Raw genomic sequence first — 18,295 nt, 5'->3', positions numbered from 1 at the left:
CAATCCAAGTTGCCGTGATCTCTGGGGTAGACTTCTCCATAGTGTAGACGCCCCTGTCCTAGAACCCCCTTGGTGACTATTGCCAGCCATCACCCACCTTGTCTCCCTTCCAACAGGCTCACGAGTTACGTATTCCGGGTCTTCGCCCTGGCCTACCCTACCATGACAATCGGGGCGCTCAACCCTGAGTCTCTCTGCACCATTGCCAACTGGATCATCACCCAGAGGCAGGCGAAGGACGGGAGCTTCGTGGAGGAAAGCCCTGTGGTCATGGGGTCCATGAAGGTGCCCACCGCCCCCCACCACTACCTGAGCCATTCAAACAAAACCCAAGGGCTCTGCACACTGGGAGGGGAATTTCAGCCCCCTGACGTGTTCCCAGGTAGAATGAGAACAGGAAAGAGCTGAGGTCCGGCACCAAGCATCACATCTCCCTGCTCTGGACCATGCTGCACTCTGTTACAATGTGGGGAGGCTGGGACATATCCCCCCACCCCTACTTCAAGGAGTTGCCAGTCCTGGCCCACCTCTGTCTGGGTCTGAGTCCTCCTTGTTCCCCCAGCCAACACACCCATCCCTACCGATTGTTCCTCCACACCAGCCTCCAGAAACAGCTTTCAAACAGCCTGGGAGGTCTGTCCCCTGCTCAAACACCTTCTGTGGCAGTCACCTACGACAAACACAGTCACCTACAACAGTATCTCTCTACTCTATCCTTCTCTTCTGTATCTCCCCCCAAGCCTCACCCCTCAATACTCCCTGCTCACAGGTCCTTCCAACTCACCTCCGTATCTTTGCTTAGGCTGCTCTCTCTGCATGGTATACTCACGCCTCATCCCTTTTTTCCCCTGCACCTAGCCAAATTATGTTTTCTCTTTAGATTTAGATCAGACACCACCTCCTCTAAGTCTCCCCCGAATACCAGCCCTGTCCTGTGCACCTATCACGTTAGGGATGTGATTTATTCACTCATTCAACAAACATTTATCCAGCAACTGCTGTGTGCCAGGCCTTGTGCTGGGTAGAGGGGAGACACAGAGGTAAACAAGACAGTGACAGCCCCTGCTTGTAGAACTGACATAAGCTGGGTAGTGGGGGGCAGACAGAAATTCACCAAATAATTATAACTAGTGATTGTTTAAGTCACAATTGTGCCACGTTCCATGGGAGAGAAAAGCAGGAGGTAGGATTTAATAGGAGCCATGCCCAGCGCTGGGGGTGTCAGGGGTAGCCTACAGGCGGAAGTGACAGTAAAGCAGCAACCTGAAAAAGGAATAGGAGATAGCGGAGGAAAGAATGGAAAACAGAGCTCCAGGCAAAGGGAACAGCGTGTGCAAAGGCCCTGAGGCTCTGGCATGTTTGAGGACGGGGAAAAGAGACCAGTGTCATCAGAGCCCAAAGATGGCAAAGAGGTGATCCATCCCGAGGCCTGGGAAGGAGGAAAGATGCCAGGTCCTGAAGCCTGTGGGGCTTTGCAATAGTCTGTTCAGGGTCTGCTTTTCCTACACTGTGAGTCCTCCAGGGAGAAAAGCAGGTCTGGTTCATCATCGTCAGCAAATGTTGCTGAATGAAACTCTGGATGGATGAATGAACCAGCAAAGACAGAATGCACCCCCAAAAGAAGGGAGGACTGTGTGAGTGAAAGCCCTACATGGTACAGGAAGGCGGTACATAAAGGAGTTACAAACACAGGAACAGTAAGACAGGCTCACAGATCTGAGTTTGTTTCCACCAACGAACATTTATCAGGCACCTATAATGTGCCAGGCACTGCTTTAAGCGCTGGGAACTCAGGGCAAACAAAACAGACAAAAATCCCTGTCCTCATGGGGCAGACATTCTAGTGGAGGACAGATAGGCAATTAGCATAATAGGGGCATAAATGATGTGGCATGTTATAAGTGATATGGGAAAAATGCAGGGAAAGGGGGATCAAGGTGGGAAGGGTGAAATTTTGGAAGACTTCCTGAGGAGATTATATTTATACAGAACTGGAGAGGTGAGGGAGCAAGTCCTGTGGATAACTAAGGAGAGAGTGTCCTAAGCAGAGGGAGCAGCATGTGCAAAGGTCCTGAGACTGGAATGTGCCCAATACTTTGGAGGAACAGTGAGGAGCCCAGTGTGGCTGGAACAGAGTAAGCAAGGGGAGAGGGGGAGGAGGGGAGGGCGGGGAGGTGATGGGACAGATTGTGCAGGGCCTTGTGAGCCAAAGGGAGGACTTGAGCTTTTCCTCTGAGTGAGGTGGGAGCCACAGAAGGTTCTGAGCAGAGGACGGATGTAAACTGATTCAAGAGTCCACAGGCTTCATTGGCCACTGTGAGAAGAAGAGACTTTGGGGTATGTATTAGTTTCCTAGGGCTGCTGTAACAAAGTACCACAAACTGGGTGGCTTAAAACAACAGAAATCTATTTATTTTGTCCCAGTTCTAGAGACTAAAAGTCCAAGATTGGGACTTCCCTGGTAGTCCAGTGGTTAAGACTCCGTACTTCCAATGCAAGGGGCGCGGGTTCGAGCCCTGGTCGGGGAACTAAGATCCCACATGCCATGCGGCGTGGCCGAAAAAAAAAAAAAAAAGTCCAAGATTAAGGTCTCGGCAGGGCCATGCTCCTTCTGAAGGCTCGTTGGGGCATGGGGTGGGAATCCTGCCTTGCCTCTTCTAGCTTGGTGGTTCCTGGCAATCCTTGGCATCCCTTGGCTTATAGCCACAGCACTCCAATCTCTGCCTCCATCTTCACATGGCTTTCTTCCTTCTGTGTGTGCCTTCTTATATGGACACCAGTCATTGGATACAGGGTCCCCCTAATCCAGTACAACCTATTCTTAACTTAGCTCATTACATCTACAGAGACCCTATTTCCTAATAAGATCACACTCTGAGGTTCTGGGTGGACAAGCATTTGGGGGGAAAATTATTCAGTCCAGTACAGGGATTGAGGGTGGAACTTGGGAGACTAAAGAGGAGTTTGAACCTTGCCGGTCATTTACCAGCAATGGGGACACTTCCCCCTCTGACCCTCAGTTTGCTCGTCAGGAAAATGGAGCTGCTGCAAGCATGTTTTGAGCTAGCATAGAGAGCTTAGCACAGCACCCTCCACGGCTGTCAGCTTTTCTTAGTAAAGCAGACCCCACACAGGCAAATCGCAAGATAGCTCCTCCTCCTCTACCTCTCTCCTCATCCTGCTTTCAGCATCAGCCTGCCCAGAGCTGAGCACCTGGGAGCTTTTCAAGGTCAGTCAGGAGAGACTGGGGAAGGTGTCGCCAAGATGGTAAAGGGATTATGGGTGTGGTTCTGCATCCACAGGGTGGCTACCAAGGCTCGGAGGCAGATGTATCCCTCACAGCTCTTGTCCTGATCGCTCTGAATGAGGGGAAGGAGTGGTGCAACCAGAAGATACCGGTAGGACCCAAAGACGAGGGCAGGGTCTCCAGGGTGCCATACCCCCTGCACACAGGGAGCTCCCCTGCCCTCGTGTCCTTCTTCGTGCTTTCCTCTCTTCTAACTCCCAGACCCCTTTCCTCTGATCACCTCCCTCTAGCCTCTTCTCTTGACTCTCTAGAATTTGGCTGCCAGCATGAAGCAAGCCGGTGACTTCCTGGAGACAAAACTCCCCCACATCCAGACAACCTTTGCCATAGCCATAGTCTCCTATGCTCTGGCCCTCACCAGGAGCCCCCGAGCCAACGACCGCCTGGACAGCTTTGCCAGCCAGGGTGGGTGTGGGCCACTTTTCAACCAACTATGTGTTAACCACAGTCACGGGGGCAGAGAGAGGGGGATTGTATGATCTCAAATCCAGCAAAATGTGATTCTTCATTTATGAGCACCTATGGTGTGCCAACCCTTGAGCTCAGACCCTGAGAAACCAAGGTGAACAAGACTGATGTGGTCCCTGCCCTCAAAAGTCCCACCGTTCCTGGGGGAGGCAGGTAGAAGACAAACAGATCAAAAGAGAATTACAAATTGAGACAGGTGCTGAGGTAATAACATACAAGGTGGGTGGGAGCGATGATGAGGGGAGGGGAGTATAGACTGGAGGACTGGGAAGGCCTCTGTGAAAAGGGGACCCCTCAGCTGGAATGAAAGATGAGAAAGCTCACCTACGTGAAAGGCCAAGGATATTCCAAGCAGAGGGAATGGCACATGCAAATGCTCTGAAGTGGGAAAGTGCTTGGTACGTTCGAGGATGGAGAGAAGGTCATAAAACATAGGTAACTGAGAGGGGTTTACTTCCCATGGCCTGCCCTATCCCATCCCTGAGGGTCCTGAGCCCATCCTCTCCATTCCCCAAGTCAAGAGGAGTGGAGGTAGAAAAACGCACTTGCAGTGGGACCGAGAGGGATGTGAAGGAGCTTCTTTGAACCTCAATTTCCCCAACTCTAAATAGTGTCCCTGTCTCCTAGAGTGGTTCTGAAAAAATGCAATGTCCATACGTCTCCTCAGCAAAGATTTTCACATAAAGTAGGTGCTCAGTAAAATAGCAGATGAGAAAAACTGGGCGATAGGACACGAGGAGAGGGCAGGTTTAGGTAGGTGGGCCGAGGTCTGCGTGACGAGGTGGGCATCCGTCTTCTAGACAAAACCCATTGGCCAGTGGGCGACCTGGACACGGACTCCCTATACACCATTGAGGCCACGGCCTATGCGCTGATGCAGAAGCTGGAGCTGGGTCGGCGCAATGAGACGCATGCCATCGCCAAGTGGCTACTGGAGAAACGGGAGCTGGGAGGAGGATTTCGGTCCACGCAGGTGACTGGAGCCTCGGAAACTCGGGGTGGAGGTGGGGGGGGTGGGGGGGGGGGGGCGGATGGGTCGCTAGCCGAGGTGCTGACATTACTGGCCCACCGGAAGGAGCTGTCCGTGGTGCTCGTGCCCCAAGGGGCTCCGGTGCGCTGTCAGTGGTGCTGATTCGAGGCCCCCATCCCAACACCCAGACCACGGTCGTGGCCATAGAGGCCCTCACCCGCTTCCGCGAAGCTGTCCCCTTCGACGGTGTCCAGGATCTCCGCGTCCAGATCAGAGCCCCCAAGAGAGCCTTGAATATGGAATGGCTCATCGATGAGAACAATGCCTACCAGCTGCGGTCAGCAAAGGTACGGAGCTAAGGGGCAGACGGGAAGTCCACACAGAAGTTGCGCTGGAGATGAGACCAAGAGTCATGTCCCTGGCAGTCTCCCCCCACCAATATTATCTAATCACCATTGGCTATACTATCAACGTATTGGTTCATTCATTCCACAAACATTTCCTGAGCACCTACTGTGTGCCAAGCATTCTCCTGGGTTACATTATGAAACATCTGTGGTCCCTACTCTCAAAGCACTTACAGTTTAGAAAGAAATTAAGACAATAAATATAATTCTACATTCCACTTTAAGCTTTCAGAACACAGGGGAATGAAATAAGTGTGTAAAGGACAAAATAACCTGGGTATGGGGAGTAAGGTCATCTCCATGACCTTACTCCATGAAGGAGGTGATATTCACCTTCAATTATTCAATCATCTTTACTGAGCACTTACTGTGTGTCAGACACTGTTCTAGGTTCTGGGAATATGGCCATGAACAAGACAAGAAAAAAAAAATCCCTGTCCCTGTAGAATTTTATATTTTAGTGGGGATAGACAAAAAAGCGATGTGAATAAGTAGAATATGTAATGTGTTAAATGATGGCAAGTGCTATGGGAAAGAATTAAGCAGGGAGGGGGTGGGAACATCAAGGAGTTGTAATTAGGCTGGGTAGGGAAGGTCTCACCAAGAAGGTAATATTTGAGCAAAGACTTTACGGAAAGGCAGACGTGATCCTTGTGGATATCTAGGCAGAACAAACAGCAAGTGCAAAGGTACTGAGGCAAGAGTGTTCTAAGAACAGCAATGGGATTTAAGCAGGGGTGATGTGATTGGATGTGAATTTGTAAAATTTTGCTCTGGCCGACGAGGGAAGAATGAATGAGGGAAACAAGAGTAGATGCAGGGACTTCCCTGGTGGTTCAGTGGGTAAGACTCTGTGCTCCCAATGCAGGGGGCCCGGGTTTGATCCCTGGTCAGGGAACTAGATCCCTCATGCGTGCCACAACGAAGATTCCACGTGCCGCAACTAAGACTTGGCGCGGCCTAAATAAATAAATAATAAATAAATAAATATTTGTTTAAAAAAGAAGGAAAAGTAAAACCATCTTCATGGAGAGAGGTGGGAGAGTCACTAGACCCCAAGTTAGGGAAATAACTGAGGCCCCAGTGCCCGTGCACGCTTTCCTCTCCATCTCCACTGCGTGTAAGCCATGTTTTGCTGCTTCTTCTCCCCTCAAATCCTCCTCCCCCTTCTTTTCAGTTCTCTGCCCAGGATGACCTAGAGATCAAAGCCAGCGGCAGTGGAAGAGGCACCATCTCGGTAAGTCTTGTGTTCCCTAGCTAGAGCCCAGGGCTCCCCCAGTTGGTGGAAATAGAGGCAAACATAGACTCCAAAACAAGAAGGAAATCAGCAATAATCTTAGGTACTATTTAGGACACAACCATTTGTTAGGAATCAATCTAAGGACACCTCAAAACCCCCCTGAGAAGCTGGTAAAAATATGGGCTCCATTTGACGGGTGGGGAAATAGAGGTTTTCACTTTCAGTAAGTCAAGAGTCAGGGAAGACAGAGGCCAGAGATCTTTGGACCCCTCTGCCCCTCTTATGTTGAATCCTTGAAGGGGTCTCTTTCCTTGCCCCCCAAAGAAAGATTCTCCCTCCAGGGTGCCTCTCAAGACCCAGAGAACAACTCCACCCTTCCCCCAGTGTCTGAAGGCTCCATTACATCGTCTGGCCCTATGCCTTATGACCCAGGAGGACAGCCCTCTTTGTCACCAAATTCAAGGTAGCCTGCTATCATGTTTCAGGCAATAGAGCCACAGTTGAATCCCTGCCTTTGTTGTGTGACCTCAGGCAAGTCACACTCCACCTTAAACTTCAGCTAATTTTAAATTACATAAAATAAGAAATTCAGTTCCTCGGTCGAACTAGCCGCATTTCAAGTGCTCAACAGCCACATGTGCGGACTTCCCCGGCAGTCCAGTGGTTAAGACTCCCTGCTTCCATCGCAGGGGGAATGGGTTCAATCCCTGGTCGGGGAACTAAGATCCCACATGCTGCAGGGCACAACCAAAAAAAAAAAAAAGCCACGTGTCTAGTGGTTGCCACACGGACAGCACAGATAGAGACTATTGCCAACATTGCAAGAAGTTCTATTACAGAGCTGGCCTGCCTAGACTATATAGGGTGTTCTGGCCACTGAACACATGGATTGAACGGGAAAGACCTCACTGTGAATTCCCCATAGGGCAGAGAGCTGGGCAGGCAGGAATTGAAGCAAGGAGGAAAGGAGTAAGTGTGGTTGGGCTCTGACACCTCCCCCCCAACCCCGACAGATCCTGACCATGTACCACAGGTCTCCAGAGTCCTGGGAGGACACCTGCAACCTGTACCACCTGAATGTGACTCTTCATACAGCCCCGAAAGGTGAGCCCGGACCCAGGGATACCCAGCTCTTCTTTTTTATTACTTTATTTTAGCTATCATTCAGTAAGCACCTCTAATGCTTTATTCAGCCATTCAACAAATATCTTTCTAACATCTTTATTGGAGTATAATTGCTTTACCATGGTGTGTTAGTTTCTGCTTTATAACAAAGTGAATCAGCTATACGTATACATATATTCCCATATCTCCTCCCTCTTGCGTCTCCCTCCCACCCTCCCTATCCCACCCCTCTAGGTGGACACAAAGCACCGAGCTGATCTCCCTGTGTTATGAGGCTGCTTCCCACTAGTTATCTATTTTACATTTGGTAGTGTATATATGTCCATGCTGCTCTCTCACTTCGTCCCAGCTTACCCTTCCCCAACAAATATTTTTTGAGCATTTACTAGGTGCTGCACCCTGTTTCTTGGCCCTGGGAACGTAGGCATGAACAAGAAAAATATCCCTTCTTTTCCTGGAGCCCACATTCTAGTAGAAGGACATAAACAATACAACAATAACAGTATATTATACTTCTATTGTTATTTATTTTATAACATAAGTGAATCTGCATTGTAAAATATAAACATGAAGCATAATAGCAGGTGATGATAAGTACCATATAAAATAAAGTAGGGAAAGGTGCTACAGACTTGGAGGAGGTCCAGGGGAAGCTCTCTGAGGAGGTGGCATTTGAGATGAAACATGAAAGAAGTGAGAGAGTGAGCCAGGAAGGATCTGAGGGAAGAGCATTCCAGGCAGACAGAACAGCAGGTGCAAAGGGCCTGAGGCAAGTATGAACTCACCTGGTTTGAGCAACAGCAGGGAGGCCCGTGTGGCTACAGAGGAGCAAGGGGTAGAGTTTTAGGAGAAAGAGCTGGAGAGGTGATGGGGCAGATGGTGCAGGGACTTACAAGCCATGGTGAGGACTCTTAGCATTTGCTTGGAGTGAAATAGGAGCCAGAGAGGGTTCTGAGTAGAAGAGGGACATGACCTAGCACAGGTTCGCACAGCCTCCCTCTGGCCGCTGTGGGGGAAACAGACTATAGAGGGCACAGGTGAGAGCTGGAAGACCAAGGAAGAGGTGACCGCACTGGTCCTGCAGGAAATGATGGGGCCGGACCAGGGAGGGGGTTGTGGAGATGATCAGAAATGGATTCCAGAGTTTCCAGTCTGGGGTACCAAGAAGGAAGAGACAGGACTTTGCCACTGGGAGCTCACTGTCAGGGTAGGGGGAAACAAGTCTCACCAGTCCCAAGACTTTTAGGGACTAAAAGTGACCAAGACTTTGGTTTGGACCCCATTTCTTAATTGTAGTAGTAGCAGTAGTAGTAGTAATATGATAATGGTAGTAATACTATAGTAATAATAACTGACAGTTTTATAAAGCACTAATCAGACATTATGTTAAATGCTTTACTTGTATTAACTCACTTAAAATTAACCAGCTGGGTTGGGAATATTATGATCCCCATCTACAGTTTAGGAAACCAAAGCACAGAGAGGTTAAACAACTTGCTCAAAGGCATAGCAGAGTCAGGATTTGAACCCAGGAAGCTGGCTCCAGAGGCTGTGTTACCCAGCCTCTAAATTCCTGCCTTCTCTCTGCAGATAATAAAAAGGGGGAAGCGACCTTTCAGCTCCGGATGGAAACAAGGTCAGGTCACCAGGATCTTGGACTGGGCAGGAGGAAAGACCCACTTCCTGGAATCCAGACTCCTTAGCAGCTCTCCCTGTGTACTGAGTGGAGGGAGGGAACCAGCCAAACTTGCCTCTCCATGCCTGTCCCCTCATCCCTACCTCTCCTCCTGCCCTCCCCTGCCTGTCCCCCACTCTGCCCCCTACCCCGCCTTTCCATGCTTATCTACCATCCTGCTACCCCAACCCTGCCCCCCAGCTTTTCCTGTCCCAGAAAGGCGGGCTCCTGCACAGTGAACATGCACCATGACCCAGATGCCCAGGGCTAGTTCTGAACCCCATGACTCTCCCCTCTCTTCATCTTCTCCAGACATTCCAGCCCCCACCCCAGGCTGGCTCTGTCTCCCAAATACACTCACCCAGGTCTGTCCCAGATTTTTTTTAAAAAATGTATTGAGCACCTAATTGGTGCCATGCTCTGTTTTAGGAGCTGGGGGCACAGCTGTGAGCAAGGCAGCTCCTCCCTGCCTGGTGGAGCTCACAGACTACCAGGGGAGACAAACAATAACCGAATAATCACCCAGAATCAATGCAAAATGACAACCGTGATTAAATGTGGCAAAGGAGAGGTCCACGGAGCCACAGGAGGGCAAATTAGAGAATGATCTGGTGTGCGGGCTGGGGAAGGCTTCCCAGAGGGGATGATGCATCAGCTGAAATTGCAAAGATGAAAGGATTTTTCAGGGCAAAGAGGGAGGAAGAATTCCAGGCTGAGAGAACAGCATGTGCCAAGGTCCAGTGGCAGGCGAGAGACTGACACTTCAGAGCAATCAATCCGAGGCCGGAGGGGAAGGAGGTGAATTGAAAGGATGAGGCCAGGTGTTTTGGTAAAGCAAGGAAGTTAAGCAAGGAGGCAACATACCAGATTTCTGTTCGCTAAAGCTGTATCCTCTTGGGGGCAGAGGAGTGACAGGGAGACACAGGAGAAGGCTACTGCCCTTGTCCAGGCGAGAGGTGATGACAGTGGGAGCGTGGGAGAGGGGCAAGGGGACAGTGGGAAGAGACTGGTGCTGTGAAATCCCCAGGTACCAGGGTCATCGAGAGGCCACAATGACCATCATGGAGGTCTCCCTGCTCACTGGCTTCTACCCCAACCAGGATGACCTCAAACAGGTAATGAGCAGGGCGGGGATGCCCTGGCAACATCCCACATTCCCCGAGTGGGTGCAGAACAGCATCTGCCTGGGTCAAGACCCCCAGGTTAATGCCCCACAGTCCCTGCCCCAAGGTCAGCGGCCATGGTCACTTCTGGGGGACTCCCTGTATGACCTTAGCTAAATTCTTGCCCTGATTGTGCCTCAGTTTCCCCAGCACTGGGGCTGATTGGACAAGGGCCGGGAGCTCTGAGAGTTGCTTCACACTAACTGGAGCTCCCAGGGCTGGGTACCTTGGAGGATCTCTGCCGACGCGCAGTCCTCACCCTCTGCCCCAGCTCACGAGCGACGTGGAGAGGTACGCCTTCCAGTATGAGACCAAGACGACCTCCAGCGACAGCACTGTTGTCCTCTACCTGGAGAAGGTGAGGAAGGCCAGGTGTCCTCTGTCAGAGGTCCGTGGGCAGCCAGATGGGCGGAGAAACCACAATCAGCACCCTGGTCAGTGTTGTCCGAGAGCCATGCCCTCTGAAGTCAGCTCCTCAGTATTCAGGGCCACGCGGTCGGTGGTTATGGCCAAGGCCCTGTGGTCAGTACCCCATGCTCAGTGGCCCTGATCAGCTCAGACAGGACGTCCCTTCTCCAGCTCTCCCACAGGGCAGACACGGTGCTGGGCTTCCGCGTCCACAGGATGCTGCAGGCGGAGTTCCTGCAGGCTGCCCAGGTCATGGTCTACGACTACTACGAGCCTTGTGAGCAGGGGCCTGGGGGTGGAGGGGTATCCCGGGAGGGTACAGGGCCTGAGAAGGACTGGGCCAGAAAAGAAGGGAGGCGTGAGGGGCGGGGCCAAAAAGGGGGAACGGGGCGTGGCAGAGGGGGTCCTTAGCTCCGTGGGAGGGGTGGCCAAGAGGGCGCCGGAAGGGACCCAAGGGGCGTGGTGATGAGGGGCGTGGCCTTCCTTGGTGGTTAAAGTGGCCCCGCGCGGCCTGGAAGCGGGTGTGGCAGAGCTGAGAAGGGACTTGGCGTGGCCCGCTGGGTAAGGGTGGGCAAGAAGGGGGCAGGCTCTTTAAAGAGGAGGGACCTGTTAAGGGGGTGGCTGGGCGGGTCAGTGGGGCGGGGCCTGCTGGGGGCGGAGCCAGACGTGCACCCAGCCCCCAGGAGCACTGGCCCAAGCCAAGCCCGGTCACTCGCCTCCTCTCGCAGCCCGGAGGTGCAGCTCCTTCTACAACCTGCCCACAGAGCGCGCTTCCTTGAGGAAGATCTGCCACAGAGACGTGTGCAGATGCGCCGAGGGTGAGGTCATGGGGACACGGAGGGCTGGGACTGCCAGGCTAGGGGTTCAAGAGCTTTTCATCACTTCCTGGGTGCCTTCTGGGCTGAGTTTAGACAGAGAGAGAGAGAGAGAGAGAGAGAGAGATAGCAAGACAGAGACAAAGAGAGACAGAGAAAAGGAGACCCAGAGACAGAGAATGACACATACACTCAGGCACAGCCAAAGATCAGGCGAATCAGAGACACAGACACGGAGGGACACATAATAGACTCACATGAGAGAAACAGAAAAGAAAAAGACCAAACGGAGAGACAGAGGAGCAGAGAGCACCGTACAGATCAGAAAGGCCAGACCCAGAGACCCAGCGGCTGCCGCCTGGGGCCGGCTGGGGGTCAGATGGGAGGAAGGCCCCTCCTCCAGTGCAGCTAGAACAGCCGCCCCCCTGCCCCACCCTTCCAGAACAGTGCCCATCCCCAAAGAAGGACAGCAACCACCTGCAGCAGGAGGAGCTCCAGGCAGCAGCCTGTGAGGTTGGCGTGGACTTTGGTGAGTGTGGGGAGTGGCAGGGGGCAGGGGGCGGCCCACCTGCGGGCTGGACACCAACACGACACCCTCCTGGACCCCTTCCCCAGTGTACAAGGCCAGGCTGGAGTCTGTGGAGACCTCCGCCTCCAGCCCCTACATCTACTACAACATGCAGCTCCAAGCCATCATCAAGAGTGGTATGTCCAAGGTGGCAGAGCAGGGGGCGTGGGGGCCTACCCTGGGGGTCCCAATGCGGAGGAGGGCCAGGCCTATGCAAGCTCACACACTGGGTCTCCTCTCCTCCAGGCACGGACTCTGCCAAGCCCCTCACCATGAAGAAATTCGTCACTCACACCACCTGCCATGACTCCCTGGGGCTGCAAGAACACGAGACATACCTGATCATGGGCCAGACATCAGACCTGTGGAGAGTCAAGTCTGAGTGCGTGGGGGGCTCCTGCTGCCCTGGGGACTCAGGCCTGGGCCCCCTTCCCTACCCAAGTCCAGTCCTTGGTGTCAGAGTTCCTACTGCACCTGTCAGCAGGAGTCTTGGGTTTCAGGGCTGCCCTGAATGGAGGTGCAGGCTGTGCACTGCACAACTCCAGGGAACACCATTCATAAGGAGATGTTGTAAATGTAGATGTAAATTTCCAACAGAGGGCAGGAAAGAGTCAGAGGGAGGGGAGCGTTTTCTAATCCCCAGCAGTATGCGCTAGAGGTGGGGGGGACCTGAGATGGCCTGGTGGAGTGGACACTATAAGCTGTGGCTCTGAGAGTCTGTCAGGCAGGGCAGAGGGGCAAGTCAGAATGGTCTCCACACCTTCAAGGCACCCGGCTCTCCTCACCATCCTGGCCACCTCTTGTCCACAGATACACCCATGTCCTGGGCAAGGAGACGTTCCTCATGCACTGGCCAGTGGATGGGGCAGTGGGCAAGAAGGAATTGCTGGACCAGCTGGAGGGGTTTTCAGAATATATGCGCACCCATGGCTGCGAGTCCTGAGACCCTGAGGCCTCTGCTGCTCTCAGGGGGTTGTCTCCAAGCATGCCCAGGTCCCTGGGCTTAACCGCAAATAAAGAGCAAGGAATATCATACTCAAACTCCAGACATGTGTTCCTGCCTCAGCATTCAGCAGGGGCCCTGCAGAACCTGCCCTGACATTGCTTGGACCTGCATCCTCCCTCTCACTCCTACTCCATTCCAATCACACTGGCCTTCTTTGTGTCCTTCCAACACCTGAGTTGATTCCCACCTCAGGGCCTTTGCACACACTGTCCCCTCCACCAGGTACACCTTCCTCCAGATGTCTTTATGGATTGAACACTTCCCTTATTTGGACTCTGTTTTTAATGTCATTTCCTCAAAGATACTTGCTTTGGGGACTTCCCTGATGGTCCAGTGGTAAAGAATCCGCCTTCCAATGCAGGGGATGTGGGTCCAATCCCTGGTCGGCGGGGAACTAAGATCCCACATGCCGCGGGGCAAGTAAGCCCATGTGCCTCAACTAGAGAGCCCGTGAGCCGCAAACTGCAGAGCCCACACGCTCTGGAGCCCGCGAGCCACAACTAGAGAGAGAAAAACCCGCACGCCACAACTAGAGAGAAACCCGCGTGCCGCAACAAAGAGCTTGCATGCTGCAACGAAGATCCTGCGTGCCGCAACGAAGACCTGACGCAACCAAAAATAAAATTTAAAAAAAAAATTTTTTTTAAGATACTTGCTTTATAACATACCTAAAAACAGACCTCCTCCCATCATTCTCAGTAACACTTAAAAATATATTGTATGTGATATTTATTGGTTTGATTGTTAGTGAATTGGGTATTTCTCCTGCCCCACAATATCAGCTCTTTAAGACCAGGGGCCATGTCTGTCTTGTTCACTGCGGCACTCCCAGTTCCTATAGCAGGGGCTGGTATATAGTAGGTGCTCAAGGAATGATTGTTGAATGAATGAATGAATGAGTGAATGAATGAATGAATGTAGCACCCACTCTGCAGTTGGTCCTGATGTAAGCTTTGACCGGGAACCCCAGGCAACTGGAGAAAGGAGACAGGGGGCAGGGGAGGATGAATGAGTTTCATCAGTGTGGCCTGGAGTGGGAGCGGGGGACTGCCACTCCAAGGCAGCAGCCCATGGGGGTTGAGGGAGTGCCGGAGGGACTGCCAGGTATCCAGGATGGCTTGAACTTGGGATGTCAAGGACGCGCTGAAGGTGAGAGGGAGAAAAAGAAAGATGGGGTTTTGAACACCAGGCTAGAGGGCTTGGTCATTATCAAGGGCAGTGGGGAGCCATGGAAGGTGTTTGAGCAGGAGAGGAATTGACCAGCTCTGAAGTGGAAAGGCCCAGTGGACTGACGGGCAGAAACTGAGTTGATGGCAAGAAACCTGAAGAGGAGGTGGGGTTTGGGGGCCACAGGATAGCATGGCAGCAGCTGCCTGAATTCTAACTCTGCCTCCACCTCTTCCTGGCTGTGTGACATTAGCCCATTTACTCACCTCCTGTGCTTCGGTTTCCTCACCTCTAACATTACTTCCCTCAGAGAGTTCTTGTGAGTACCCAGCACATAGTAATTATTCAATAAACCTTCACTGGCCTAATTATCAATGAGCCAGACAAGAGGCCTTGGGGAGGGAGTAAAGCTGCTGGAATCCACACGACAATCAGAGAAGAAAATCAGACCACAGCAACCCCTGCTCAGAACCCTCCCAGGTTCCCACTGCTCTGACACTGCAGCGCTCAAGGCCCTGCAATGTGGCCCCGTCAACCTCCCTGACCCCAAGTCCCCCAACTCCCCACTCACTCCACTCCAGCACACAGGCCGTCTTTCATGGTTCCCAGAAACTCCAAGCTCTTTCTTGCCTCTGGGCCTTTGCATAAGCTGTTCCTTCTGCCCAAAACACTTTCCCCATGACTGCTTTCTCCTCACTCTTCAAGTCTCCCATCTGAGAGGCCTTCTCCAAGCACCCTCGCTAGATGAAATTGCATCCTTCCCCTGAAGTTATCTCTCTCTGCAACCTGATTTTTTCCTTCCGAGGAAACGTCACAGTGCATAACGATAAATTAGATTCTTTACTTGCATCTTTGCTGTCTGTCTCCCCTACTGGACTGGGAGCCCCAGGAGAGCAGGGAGGCCATCTGTCTTGGTCACAGATATAATTGCAGCAGCTCAGTGAGGGCCTGGCACATAGTAGGTGTTCATTTTGCTGAATGAAGGACTGAATAAATAAAAGAATGAAAGACAGTGAGAGAGAAGGAAAAGAGGGAGGGATAAAGGGAGAGAGAGAGAGATAAAGAGAAAGGAAGAGGGACTACTCTGGTGGCACAGTGGTTAAGAATCCGCCTGCCAATGCAGGGGACACAGGTTCGAGCCCTGGTCCGGGAAGATCCCACATGCCGCGGAGCAACTAAGCCCGTGCTCCACAACTACTGAGCCTGCACACCACAACTACTGAAGCCCGCATGCCTAGAGCCCATGCTCTGCAACAAGAGAAGCCACCGCAATGAGAATCCCGTGCACTGCAATGAAGAGTAGCCCCTGCTCACCACAACTAGAGAAAGCCCGCGTGCAGCAACAAAGACCCAACGTAGCCAAAAATAAATAATAAATAAATAAATTTAAAAAAAAAAAAGGAAGAGAGTGATGGAGGGAGGGAGGAAGGAAGGAAGGATGAAAGGAAAGATGTCAGGGAGGCTCTGGCTTGTTTTTTGTTTTTTTTTTTAATAAATTTATTTATTTATTTATTTTGGCTGCTTTGGGTCTTCGTTGTTGCACCCGGGCTTTCTCTAGTTACGGCAAGCAGGAGCTACTCTTCGTTGCAGTGTGTGGTCTTCTCATTGCGGTGGCTTCTCTTGTTGCGGAGCATGGGCTCTAGGCGTGCGGGCTTCAGTAGTTGTGGCACACGGGCTCAGTAGTCGTGGCTCACAGGCTCTAGAGCGCAGGCTCAGTAGTTGTGGCTCACGGGCTTAAGTTGCTCCGTGGCATGTGGGATCTTCCCAGACCAGGGCTCGAATCTGTGTCCCCTGCATTGGCAGGCGGATTCTTAACCACTGCACCACCAGGGAAGTCCTAAGCATAGCTTTTATATGCACTGGGAAATGAAAAAATTCATGTGACTCACTTTATTGTGATATTTGCTTTATTGCAGTGATCCTGAACCAAACCTGTAATATCTCCGAGGTGTGCCTGTAATCCAAAAGAAGGCAAGAGAGAAAAAAAAATAGAGAAGAATAAAGAAACAAAGGAAACCAACAGAAATAAACAATAAAATGGTAGGGAATTCCCTGGCGGTCCAGTGGCTAGGACTCAGTGCCTTCAATGCCAGGGCCTGGGTTCGATGTCTGGTTGGGGCACTAAGATCCTATATGCTGCTCAGCACAGCCAAATAATAATAATGATAAAATGGTAGACCTAAATTCAACCAAATCAAACTTTGAGATGATGACAGTCCCAGCAAACATCATGATTGCCACCTTGTGAGAAACCTTGACGCAAAGGCACTTTGTTAAGTGATGCCCAGATTCCTGACCCAAGGAAACCACAAGATAATAGAGGTTTGTTGTTTCAGCCATTAAATGTGCGGACAACTTGTTACGCAGCGCTAGATAGCTAATACAGTGGCTACATTTGGAAAAGAGTGTGCCACCACCTGGGTCCTGTCCAACATCTCTGGGTTGTTTAAGGCCTCTCGATGAACCTATCTCACTCCTTACTCTCATCAGAGACCCGATTTCACTGTCCTGCTCAAGCATGGCCAAGTTACAGCGGTCACCCAATGGCCCATAATGAGTAGGTGAAGAAGGGAGGATTTGATCCCAGGACTGTCTCACTCCAGATCTTGAGTGCTTGGTCATGTTGTCATGCATCTTGCTTCTCTAGATATGGTAGGAGACAAAAATGAGACATGTCTTAAGAATAATAACCAGGGCTTCCCTGGTGGCGCAGTGGTTGAGAGTCTGCCTGCCAATGCAGGGGATGCGGGTTCGCGCCCTGGTCTGGGAGGATCCCATATGCCGCGGAGCAACTGGGCCCGTAAGCCACAACTACTGAGCCTGCGCGACTGGAGCCTGTGCCCCACAACAAGAGAGGCCGCGATAGTGAGAGGCCCGCGCACCGCGATGAAGAGTGGCCCCCGCTTGCCACAACTAGAGAAAGCCCTCGCACAGAGACGAAGACCCAACACAGCCAAAAATAAATAAATAAATAAAATGCTGGCTTAACTCCTAGAGAGTTTCATTATTTAAAAAATTAAAAAATAAATAAATAAAATCAAATAAAAATTTTAAAAAATTTAAAAAAAGAATAATAACCAGTGGTCCAGTGGTTGGGACTCCGTACTTTCACTGCTGAGGGCCTGGGTTCAATCCCTGGTCGGGGAACTAGAATCCCGCAAGCCACGCGGCACGGCCAAAAAAAGAATGATAATCATAGTTTCCTTCTTGCTCTCTACATACCCGCCACTGTCTCCATTGTCTTGCAGCCACTATCAATAAACCTTCACATGACTCTCTCGGCCATTACAATGTCAGCTCCTTGCAGGAAAGGAATTTGTGTCTGTTTTACTTGCTCCTAGAGCAATGCCAGGCACGCAGCATTTATTGAATAGACAAGAACCAGTGTCTTCTCACTGCCTGGGCACCTCTAATAGGTCTGGGGTGGACACTGGAAAGTTGCCTTTTAATAAGTCCCCAGTGAGGTCCTGACGCTCTGGAGAGTTTGAGAACTCCTAGTTCAGCTCTTCCTCCCTTCCCCACCCAACCTCAGGGCCAATATCTTCTCGTGCCACACATACCACCTCCTTCTGGAATACTGCCCACATGCTCCCTTCTCCCCCAACCTGGACATCTATAGGGAACGTTATGATTGCTTATTTTTTACTGGTGCCCCTGGGGTATCCTTGAAGGCAGAGTAGGTATATTCTGTGTCTCATTCTCTCACTTAATCCTACAATAGGCATGAGTGCTATGATCCCATTTTACAGATGAGCCAACAAAGGGCTTAAGTGGGGTCAGCCATGGGCAGAGAGGCATCTTGGGATGCTGGTCTTGAGATGGGCTGGGACCTGGGACCCTTTGCTGCAGTGCTTGCATCTGGACAAACCTCGAGCAACAAAATACAAAGAAGCTATATGGGACGAAAAATAACTGCGTGCATGCGCAGTTGGGGCAAATTATGGACAAAAAGATACAAAAGACTAAAAACCTCAAC

The 18,295-nt window shown here is 51.4% G+C and overlaps 1 protein-coding gene across 2 annotated transcripts in view; it reads left to right on the top strand.

Moving 5' to 3' along the window:
* Positions 1-17,297, top strand: part of LOC309623281 (complement C3-like) — a 34,863-nt gene extending 17,566 nt beyond the window's left edge. For both annotated transcript variants that reach the window (XM_082380000.1, XM_082379999.1), the window contains 16 exons: positions 117-285; positions 3,303-3,398; positions 3,559-3,712; positions 4,576-4,748; positions 4,934-5,092; positions 6,330-6,389; positions 7,406-7,496; positions 9,108-9,153; positions 10,220-10,307; positions 10,627-10,713; positions 10,935-11,040; positions 11,492-11,581; positions 12,021-12,107; positions 12,194-12,283; positions 12,393-12,528; positions 12,957-17,297. In XM_082380000.1, the coding sequence (XP_082236126.1) occupies positions 117-285; positions 3,303-3,398; positions 3,559-3,712; positions 4,576-4,748; positions 4,934-5,092; positions 6,330-6,389; positions 7,406-7,496; positions 9,108-9,153; positions 10,220-10,307; positions 10,627-10,713; positions 10,935-11,040; positions 11,492-11,581; positions 12,021-12,107; positions 12,194-12,283; positions 12,393-12,528; positions 12,957-13,089 (1,765 nt within the window). In that variant the 3' untranslated portion in view covers positions 13,090-17,297. The remainder of the gene's footprint in view (positions 1-116; positions 286-3,302; positions 3,399-3,558; positions 3,713-4,575; positions 4,749-4,933; positions 5,093-6,329; positions 6,390-7,405; positions 7,497-9,107; positions 9,154-10,219; positions 10,308-10,626; positions 10,714-10,934; positions 11,041-11,491; positions 11,582-12,020; positions 12,108-12,193; positions 12,284-12,392; positions 12,529-12,956) is intronic.
* The last annotated feature ends 998 nt before the right edge of the window (positions 17,298-18,295 follow it).

This window comes from Balaenoptera borealis (genome assembly GCF_965194805.1).
Source record: "Balaenoptera borealis genome assembly, chromosome: 2".
NCBI classification, from domain to species: domain Eukaryota; kingdom Metazoa; phylum Chordata; class Mammalia; order Artiodactyla; family Balaenopteridae; genus Balaenoptera; species Balaenoptera borealis.
Note: the sequence above shows the minus strand (reverse complement) of the source record. Positions and strands in the feature narration are given on the sequence as shown.